The sequence below is a fragment of the Pristiophorus japonicus genome, chromosome 6 (genome assembly GCF_044704955.1).
Source record: "Pristiophorus japonicus isolate sPriJap1 chromosome 6, sPriJap1.hap1, whole genome shotgun sequence".
Taxonomy (NCBI): Eukaryota; Metazoa; Chordata; class Chondrichthyes; family Pristiophoridae; genus Pristiophorus; species Pristiophorus japonicus.
Genome location: NC_091982.1, coordinates 242,517,607 through 242,528,405, shown reverse-complemented (window position 1 = coordinate 242,528,405; position 10,799 = coordinate 242,517,607). Strand labels below are relative to the sequence as shown.

Genomic DNA, 10,799 nt, shown 5'->3' with positions numbered 1-10,799 from the left:
GGATTGGCTAAATAACAGAAAACAGATTGTCAGGATAAATTGTTCACTTTCAGCATGGCGATTTATAATTGTGGGGTGCAACAGGGATCAGTGCTGGAGCCTCAATGATTTACAATCTCTATTACTGCCTTGAATAAATGTACTGAGTGTATTGTAGCTAAATTCACTAACGATAAAAATATAGGTGGGTAAACAAGCAGTCAGGAAGACACAATGGGTCTGCAATGCGATATAGACGGTTTAATGTGGCCAAATAGATGACAGGTGTAATATGATGTCTGCTCATGTGGGAAGAATAGAAAAGAAAAAGATTATTTTAATGAAGAGAGACTACAAAATACTGCGGTAATGAGGGATCTGGGTGCCCTCATATATGAAACACAAAATGTTGGCATGCAAACACAGCAAATAATTAGGAAGGCAAATGGCATGTTGGCCTTTATTGCACGAGGGTTGGAGTCTAAAAGTAGATAAGTCTTACTACAACTGTACAGGGCGTTAGTGAGACCACACATAGAGTACTGCGTCAAGTTTTGTTTTTATTTATAGAGTCATATATTGCATTGCAGGCAGTTCAGAGAAGGTTCTCTCGGTTGATTCCTGCAATGAAGGTGTTGTCTTATCAGGAAAGGTTGAACAGGTTAGGCCTGTAATTATTGGAGTTCGAAGAATGAGAGGTGATCTTATTTAACCATATAAGATCCTGAGGGGGCTTGACAGGATAGATGCTGAGATGATGTTTCCCCTCGTGGGGAATCTAGAACTAGAGGGGCATAGTTTCAGAAAAAGTGGTCTCCCATTTAACACGGAGATGAGGAAGAATTCTCTCAGATGGTCGTGAATTTTCAGCATTCTCTACCCTAGAGAGGTAGTGGGGGCTGAGTCGCTTTATATAATCAATGCTGAGATAGACATATTCTTGAATTATAGGAGAGTCAAGTTATAGGGAGCAGGCAGGAAAGTGGAATTGAGGCCAAGATCAGATCAACATAATCTTCTTGAATGGCAGAGCACGCTCGAGGGACCACATGACCTACTCTTGCTTTTATTTCTAATGTTCTTATGTTCTGATTAATGATTATGATCGATGCCAATTTTTGAAGAAAGCATAGAATTTATCGTGTACTTGTCAACAATCCTTCCATAACAAACGCAAACAAAGCTTTTCTCTTTCTCGCAGGGTGTAATTCCTTCTCAATGACTGTCTTGTTTTGCCCATATAGCAATCACTCCAACCTTGTAGGGTAAATGGTTTTGAATCATAGAATAAAATCATAGCATGGTTCCAGTATAGTTGAAAACTATTCGATCCATCATGCCCATGCCGACTCTCAGCTACATCCACTCCACTAACCTTTCCCCGAAACTGTCCATTATTTTTCCTTCAGATAATTATTCAAGTCCATTTTGAGTTGAGTCTGCCTCCACCACTCTTTCAGACAGTGCATTTCCAGTTCTTAACCACTCACAGTGTAAACAAAATGTCTTACGTCGCCATTGGTTCTTTCATCAATCACATTAAATATGTGGCTTCTAGTTCTCGACCCTTCTGCCAATGGGAACAGTTTCTCTATCTAATCTGTCCAGAGTCCTAACTATTTTGAACAGCTCTTTCATATCTGCCCTCAATCTTACCTGCTCCAAGGACTAACCCCCGCTGCTCCAGTCTATCAATCTAACTGAAATCCCTCATTCCTGGAATCTTTATCGTAAATCTTTTCTGCGCCTTGTATAAGACTTTACCATCCTTCTAAGAGTGTGGTGCCCGGAATTTGGTATTCCAGCTGGGGTAGAACCAAGGTTTAATACAGGTTCATCATAACTTCCACGCTTTTGTACTCTGTACCTCTATTCATGAAGCCCTGTATAACGTGAAGAGTTTTTACGTGTTTCCTCAACTTGCCCTGCCACGCTCATAGATTTATGCATACATACCCCAGCTCTCTCTGCTCCTGCATCCCTTCAGCATTGAACTATTTAGTTTATAAGTTGTCTCCTCATTATTTCTACCAAAATGCATCACCACACTTTTCTGCATTACATTTCATCTGCCACGTATCTGCTCATTTCACTAGCCTCTCTATGTCCTCCTGAATTCTATCCCTCTCCTCTTCAATCTGCACTGTACTTCCAAGTTTTGTGTCGCATGAACATTTTGAAATTATAACCTGTACACCCATGTCGATGTTAGTAAGGGCCCAGAAATTGCAGTTGGAGACTTCCTGCTGGCGGATGCCTCCGACCTGAACAATAACTATGAATTTACCTGCTGGGCACGGACATATGGATATTTATCGTCCTGGGCTTCTACACGAAGGCCTTGGTCGATGCCCACATATCCCAAACAGGTTAGCGCTTCGTACTCGTTCCTGACATCACGTGGACCAGCCTAAACAATCAAGGTGGGGGAACTCCATTCGTATTTATTGGGAGTTCCGTACATAAGGAGATCCGCATAATTATGAATGGGGAACTCCCAAACACAGACAGGCAATTAAAATATATTTTTAAAAATCACGTTTGTAAAATAATCAAAGACATAGTTAATTAATTATTTAAAACATCTTTTTAATTTTTTGAAAAATAAATTTGCACCTTTTAAAGGGTCTAAATACAAACTAACCTTATTTAAAATGCTTTTAAATCTTTAAAATATTAACAAAATATCTACTCCACTTTAAATGTCAAACGCAAATAAAAGCTAAAAGCAGGCCATACACCTGTTTTTATCAGTCGTAAGAATTTTAAGGGCATTCGGTGGGCAGAAGTTGGGCAAATAGCCTAACTCTCTGTCCGCGGAGTTCCTTTACATTCATGTGCGTGCGATCTGTCAAGAGGATTCTTGTGGGGCTGCTCCAGGTGTGTACGCACCTCGTACATGCTAGTAGGGGCCGGTAAGATAATTCAGGGCCAATATATATCAAGAAAAGCAGTGGTCCTAGAATCGACCCCTGGGGAACAGCATTGTATACCTTCCTCCAGACCGAAAAACAACCGTTGATCACTACTCTCTGTTTCTTGTCAGTTAGCCAATTTCGGGTTCCAGGGTGCCGCTGAGCCTTTTATTCCAAAGGCTTCAATTTTGCAGGCAATCCTATTATGTGGCACTTTTTCCATCACCTTTTGGCTGTGATTGTTAATTAGTTCAGGTCCCTGGATTCTCACTTTGGTATGAAAATTAAATATGCGATAACGTATCAGCTACCCGATAAATACCACCGTTAATGTAATGGAAAATCTAATGCGTGTGACTAATTTTATATCACTGGTTTTAAGCCCCCCCAGCGAAGAGGAAACATTCCAGGTATTTCAAAGGAAATCAAAATTAGACAATCTGTGTAACTGGCGGCCAATGCGCAGTCCCATGTCTGAGTGGCAAGTTGAAAATCTGTCCCTATGTAATTTCATATATTCATATATTTGAAAAAATGCTTTTCTTTAAGATCAGCCAGAGACATTCGAATCTATTGCCTAACAATTAACGGAGTCGCTATGGTTTAGCGTCTGGCAATAGTCCTTAAAATTACCGCTAGTTCTTTGAAATGATGATCCATCAATATTGGTAAGCTTATCAATAATTAACGCATCGGTATAAAAATATTCAGATGACTCAATTTCAAAAATATCCTTCTAAATATTTCACTGAAGAAGGATCATGCAACATTTATTTGACAATTCATGTACTTTTTAAGATGTCATTATAATTTTATTCCATTCGGGCTAATTATTTTTTATTGGAAGGCAAATTGAAATGTGATTTTGGAGTTGCCACCGATTTGTTAGAGGTTTCTAGGGAAATGCTTCTGTATATGGCATATGTGCGCAGCTGTCAATTATATGAAACAGTCTATAAAAATGATTGGCAAAGCTTTGATTACAGATAATTGCTTTCAATGTTCAGAATGTTTGCCCATTTGTTACTTGTGTCGTTATTATCTGTTCTTGTTCCCGTGAATTTAACGGAGAAACCCACGTGTAAACGTTGGGGGACGGATAATTTACTCGGCGTATCTAAGGACGGGGACATCGTTATTGGCGGAATTTTCAGCATCCACGGCAAAGTTGAGCGTCAGGAACTTTCCTTCAGAACTCAACCAAAAGCGGTAAAATGCACAATGTTAGTGGAAGACTACAACTGCCTGAATTGCATCTAAGCTTATAGTGACCTTTATTGTTGTTGCTGGAAGTTAACTGAGCGTGTTGCATATCTGGTAGTAAATTATGTTACTGGGTCATATTTCATTCCATTAATTATAAATGTATTTCAACACTATCGTATAACGATGTATTATAAATGTCATTCATTTAAATGTACGGAGCTCTTGCAACAAGGTCCCTGATTGTATTGCTATTTCAGCTGCATTTATGTACGTTACGCAGCAATAATTTTCAGTCAGCTCGTATGTTTCTGATCCACAACTGGCCACAGCAACCTTGCTTAGTCTGAGTTCGGCGAAATATGTTGCCTCGAGGGGGAAAGTTCTAAGTTGACATTTGTATTTTGTGAAATATCTGCATAATTCGCCTGGCAAGAGTAAGATAAATTGGATACCCAATTTTAAGACATATTTAATTGCTTGAAATATTGAAGTTATGGGTGGAATTCACATTTCCGAATCTAAGACATACATATATTTATTGTATTTCAATTGTCAATTCTCTAGACTAAGTTTTGCGGAGTATGAATCCCAAAGCAGATTTTCAACATCTCAAACTCATCATGCTGAAATGATTTTAAAAGAAATAATAAACAGTATCATTGCTGTGATCTGAAGGCAATAATTATATACATAATCTTTCATTAATTTTCCAAAATATTAGAAAACCATAACAATTAATATATATATATATACATATAAATGTACAACAGTTGATTGGTAGAATTGCTTTAGCTGCTATGTGTAGCGACATTATACAGGCAGTGATGAAGCATTCCTCAGCTTAGACAGTGTTTAAAGATTCACAGCAAATAACGTAACAGGGAATTTTCATTTACAAAGCTGTTACAATAAGGAGAGTTTCTCTTTCTGTCATTTTCATTGCTTCGTAAAACATCCTTCAGGTGTACTAACCATTTAGAACTGGAAGTTTCATTGCTAAACTGCAATCCCTTATGGAGCCTTTCACGGTTTTCAATGCGCACGCATACAGAGAGGATGTTGCATTTTGATGGTTCAAATATATTTGCTATTAGAAGAAACGTGAAATCCAAAAGTCTGCTCAATAGGCAATTAGCTGTAAATAAGGTGTTCATTACTGAAATATGATTATATTTAGTATTTAGATTGAATCTTAGTGAATACATAATGTTTTGGTATAATTATTTCGAAGTAGCGTACCATCTTATTAACAAATCTTGTTTTCATAGAGTCATAGAATGATACAGCATAGAAGGAGGCCATTTGGCACATCATACCAGTGGCAGATCTTTGGTAGAGCTATCTAATAGATCATACTTCCATCCTTTTTCCCGATAGCCCTGTATTTATTTCCCTTGAAGTATATATCCAATTCCCTTTTGAACATTACTGTTGAATCTGTTTCCAACAACATTTCAGACAGTACATTAGAGATCATAACAACTCACTGTTTAAAAAAATATTTTCATGCTTTTCTATTATGTATGACATACGAAGCGCTCTTCAGTAACTTTATTTCTTGGTCAAAAAATGTTACCAACTTTCATATATTCGATAAATGATAAGCTAACAATGTCAATATCTTTGTTCACAACGTAAAATGTGTTTCCACAGATTTCGTTTCAGACTTTTTCGCTTTGTACTGGCGATGATTTTTGCCATAGAGGAAATAAACAAGGACCGAAAACTGCTTCCCGATGTTACTCTGGGGTACCGGATTTATGATTCTTGTGGCAAGGCTAGTTTATCAATGAAAGCGACCTTTGAATTTTTAAACAGACCTGAAGCGTTCTCTTTAAGTGACACCTGCAAAAGACCCTCTGCAATTCCTGCTATTGTTGCTGATTCTGGATCCTCACAATCTTTAGCTATAGCTACCTTAATTGGTCCATTCAAGATTCCCATGGTAAGTTATGAGCTAAATTCTGTGTGCGTAAATGAAAAAAACTGTGAAGGCCTTGGAGATGGTACAGAAGAGATTTATTAGAATGGTACCATGTTTGCGGGACTTCAGTTATGTGGAGAGAGTGGAGGAGCTGGCGTGTTCTTCTTGGAACAGAGAAGCTTAAGAGAAGTTTTGATAGAGGAGTTCAAAATCATGAAAAATGGATCTAGTCATAGAAGCGCCTGTAACCAGAGGACACAGATTTAAGGCGATCATCAAAAGAACCAGAGGCGATATGCAAAACGGAAGTTTTTACAATCGGTGGTGTAACAACAGAGTTTGCAGCTGGCCTCTGAATAATATAGGAACTTACCTAATGAGGATCCTCCTTTGCGAACTTGCGTTTGACTGAGCACTCGAGGGCACCATAATGGCCGCTAGCTGCCAGTGGAGCAGCATGCGCAGAAGCGTACGTGGGATAACGCGGGCATGGTGCTCCAATCAGTGAAAGCGCCAGATTTCCTCTTGGCAGATATGTGGGAACCAACATTAGCCTTTTACAGTTAATTTTTCAATGGGATATGAAAACTGGTACTCAGGAAAATAACATGACAGTGTTAAGTTTGGCATGATAACTAATACAATTTGGAATAAGGGGACATAGAAGAAAGCAGGGTACCAACTGTCCCCTGATGTAATGAATCCAGTCATAGAACTGGCACGGTTAATGACAACAGCAATCTACACTGAATTTGAATGCATTAATGTCAGGAAATAAGACATAAATACATAATTCGGTTTAAAATTTCCGTCTTAATTTGGGATCTAGAATCAGCTGAATTCAGTTTGCCCACAATAAAACAATAACATAATGACAGCAGCAAGTTTCAACATCAGGATTTCAATAAAATGTGCAGACAAAACTATCTAACATTTTCAGTTTTATGTGAGCTAACTAAGCTAAATACATGCCGAACGAACCATTGGATCTTTTGAAGTCTCCCCTTAGGCTGATCCAAACAGGAATTGTGCATCCCTAAAATATGATGCAAGAATACCTTCAGATCATGAAACTTCAAAGTAATAAAAGGAATAATGACACAATTTGAAATATTAATAATATCAGTTGCCAAAATTCCCTTGATTGTGAAATGAGAAATATCTTTGTAACGAATTATTGTTTCCTCATCACAAATAAATTTATGATGTTCTCTCCACCGGTCCAGAAGACTAATAATGAGTTCTTGGTGGTGTACCATTACTGGAGTACCATTTGAAATCATTCCTCACATAAATGCTCATTATTCAAACGTCTATAGGATGAGATGATAAACCTGTTCTCCTTCTCAGATGGACAAGAGCAGGAGAGTTCTCACAGGTGTCATGGCCAAATTTTATCCCTCAAACGATATCAAGAAACTACATTTTCTGGTCATTCTCTCTCTCTGTTTGTGAGATATTTCTGTGCGCATATTGACTACCGCGTTTCCTACATTACAACACTGATTAAAATTTAAAAGTGCATAATTGTCTTCAAGACTGATAAGCATTTGCGACTTGCTGACGGCGCGAATGGTGCTATATAAACACAAGTCTGTCTTTTTTAATCTTTCATAACGATTTACATTGGTGCTGAAACCTCATGTTCAATGTAATCTTTCACAGATCAGCTATTTTGCCACGTGTGCGTGTCTGAGCAACAGAAAGGAATATCCGTCATTTTTTAGAACAATACCAAGCGATTACTTTCAGGCCAGAGCTTTAGCCCAGCTTATTAGACATTTTGGATGGACCTGGATCGGAACGATTAAAAGTGACGATCACTATGGCAACTTTGGGATGCAAGCTTTCACAGAAGCAGTAGAAAAGTTCGGTGTTTGTGTCGCTTTCTCGGAGTCTTTTCGTAAAACATACCCGAGGGACAAGTTACTTCAAACTATAAACACTGTAAGGAAGTCCAGCACCAAAGTGGTAGTGGCCTTTCTCTCACATTTAGATATGAAGATTCTGATGAAAGAAATCGTTCGCCAAAACGTCACCGGTATACAATGGATAGGAAGTGAAGCCTGGGTTTCGACGTCATTTCTCTCGCCAGAAGAAAGCCAACGATTCCTTACGGGCACAATTGGTGTTGCAATTCGAAAAGTGGACATACCGGGATTAAAAGAATTCCTGCTGCAGATCCGACCTTCTGCTTACCCAGGCAACCTTTTAATAAAGGAGTTTTGGGAAAGTACTTTTGACTGCATATTAAACACCACAGGAAACAAAACTGACGTCATTAAACTTAATTCGCAGCTTAGAGAATGCACAGGACGAGAACAGTTAGACCCAATACATAATGCATTTACAGATGTGTCTCAGTATAGAATCACTTACAATGTATATAAAGCGACATATGCCTTTGCTCATTCCCTTCACAATATGTTATCGTGTCAAAGTGGCAAAGGGCCTTTTGCCAATGGCAGCTGTGGAAATCTTTCCAACTTTCAACCTTGGCAGGTAAAGTGTGTTTCACATTTGTGTGTAAATGAAAAAGCTTTAAAGCATTATCACTAAATCTAATTTAAAAAAAAATCAACTGTCGAATAATATTCAGGAACAAGTTATTGCATTTATACTGCACTCCAACATAGTAAAACGTCCCATTGTGTTTCAAAGGAGCGTTATCAAACAACAGTTGACACCGAGGCACATAAGGAGATATTGGACAGGTGACTAGAAGCTTGTTCGAAGAGATAGGTATTAACGATGGTCCTAAAGGAGGAGAGAGAGGGTGTAGAAGCACAGAGTTTTAGGGAGGGAATTCCAGAATTCAGGGCCGATGCACGGAAGAGGAAAACCGGGATGTGCAAGAGGACAGAATTACCCCGGGCAGATTTCGTAGGGTTGTGGGGCTGAAGCAGGTTACAGAGATTGAATCAACTGGTTTCACTAAATGTTCTTTTTCTCCTGCAAAGTAATATTGCTTCTTCCTTTATTTTTTATTTATCCTTGTGAAGCTTCTACATTACCTAAATGCAGTAAATTTCACGACGAAGATCAATGAAAACGTGTATTTTGACGATAACGGAGATCCGGTTGCAACATACGACATTGTAAACTGGCAACTAAACACATTTGGCGGAGCTGATATTGTTGCTGTTGGCCATTATGATGGATCTGCTCCTGCAGGGCGAGAGTTTATTATAAGTGGACCGGAGATTGTATGGAGTGCAGATGAGAATAAGGTAAGATCGCAGAGCATATTTCGAAGCTAGAAATAATCATTCAGCTCAAACTACTTTTCAAAGAAATTTGATTTCTCTTCTCTATAACAAGGTTCCAAAAGCAGTTTGCTCTGAAAATTGTCCGCCTGGAACAAGGAAAGCAACACGTAAAGGCCAACCCATTTGTTGTTTTGATTGCATCCAATGCGCTGATGGTGAAGTCAGTAACACCACTGGTAGGACGACACGTGACTTAGTTTCAAAATTAACAAAGATTCTGTGCCTGGTATATTTCTATTGCCGCTTGATTTAGTGTAATTTTCTTTTCTCTTTGTTGCATTTAGATTCATTGAATTGCATGAAATGTCCATTGGATTATCGGTCTGATCAAAAACGATATGAATGCATACTAAAAGAAATTGAATTTCTTTCCTTTGGAGAGATTATGGGAATTATTCTGGTCACTGTGGCATTGCTCGGAGCTTGCCTCACGATGAGCGTGTTTGCTACATTCTATATTTATAAAGACACGCCGATTGTTAGAGCTAACAACTCAGAGTTAAGTTTCCTTCTACTATTTTCATTGATACTTTGTTTTCTATGCTCAATTACATTTATTGGAGAACCTTCAGTCTGGTCTTGTATATTACGACACACTTCATTTGGAATTGCTTTTGTTCTTTGCTTATCTTGCGTTCTGGGTAAAACATTTGTTGTCGTGATGGCATTTAATGCAACACATCCCAATAAAAGCATGAAAAAGTGGTTTGGGTCTACACAACAACGCATGACGGTTTTGATCCTCACATTGATACAATGCTTTATATGCGCAATCTGGCTAACTACATCACCACCGTATCCTTCGAAAAATGGTGATTATTTTAAAGAGAGAATAGTTTTTGAATGCAATGTAGGGTCTGCACTAGCCTTTTACTGTGTACTCGGCTACATTGGATTTCTGTCTTGTGTCTGCTTCGTGGTTGCTTTTCTAGCTCGTCGACTTCCAGATAATTTTAATGAAGCTAAGCACATAACATTTAGTATGCTTATCTTTTGTGCTGTTTGGATAACTTTCATTCCAGCTTATATAAGCTCTCCTGGAAAATATACGGTAGCTGTAGAAATATTTGCTATTTTGTCCTCTAGCTCTGGCCTGTTAATCTGTATCTTTGCTCCGAAGTGTTATATTATCCTCATGAAGAAAGAACAAAACACAAAGAAACATATGATGGGTAAAATGGCTTCGAAGAATCTTTAAATGCTCATGCAACAATTGGTATTACAAGGCTTCCCTGGTTACATCCACCCTTAATAAATGATGATTAAAAAAAAATCGTAGACTAATTGCTTAAACTGAAAATACTTTATAATGTATTAGTACATTATGAGAATGCACTTCAAATCTGTTAAAATTTGACCATTGGATCTGGTTCTTACATTTTCTACCGCTGGAGATATCAGTTCCATACTTATTTATACAAAAGCATAATGCAGATTTCAGAAAATCTGAAATAAACAGAGAAAATGCTGGAAGTTTGCAGCAAGTCAGACAAATATGTATACAGA

At 38.2% G+C, this 10,799-nt stretch overlaps 1 protein-coding gene across 1 annotated transcript; it reads left to right on the top strand.

Moving 5' to 3' along the window:
- The first annotated feature begins 3,971 nt into the window (after positions 1-3,971).
- Positions 3,972-10,491, top strand: LOC139265430 (extracellular calcium-sensing receptor-like). Its single transcript, XM_070882432.1, has 6 exons — positions 3,972-4,117; positions 5,754-6,045; positions 7,690-8,526; positions 9,027-9,254; positions 9,346-9,469; positions 9,578-10,491. Exons 2-6 carry the CDS (start codon positions 5,788-5,790, stop codon positions 10,489-10,491), a joined length of 2,361 nt encoding a protein of 786 aa, XP_070738533.1. The 5' UTR covers positions 3,972-4,117; positions 5,754-5,787.
- Positions 10,492-10,799: the final 308 nt, after the last annotated feature.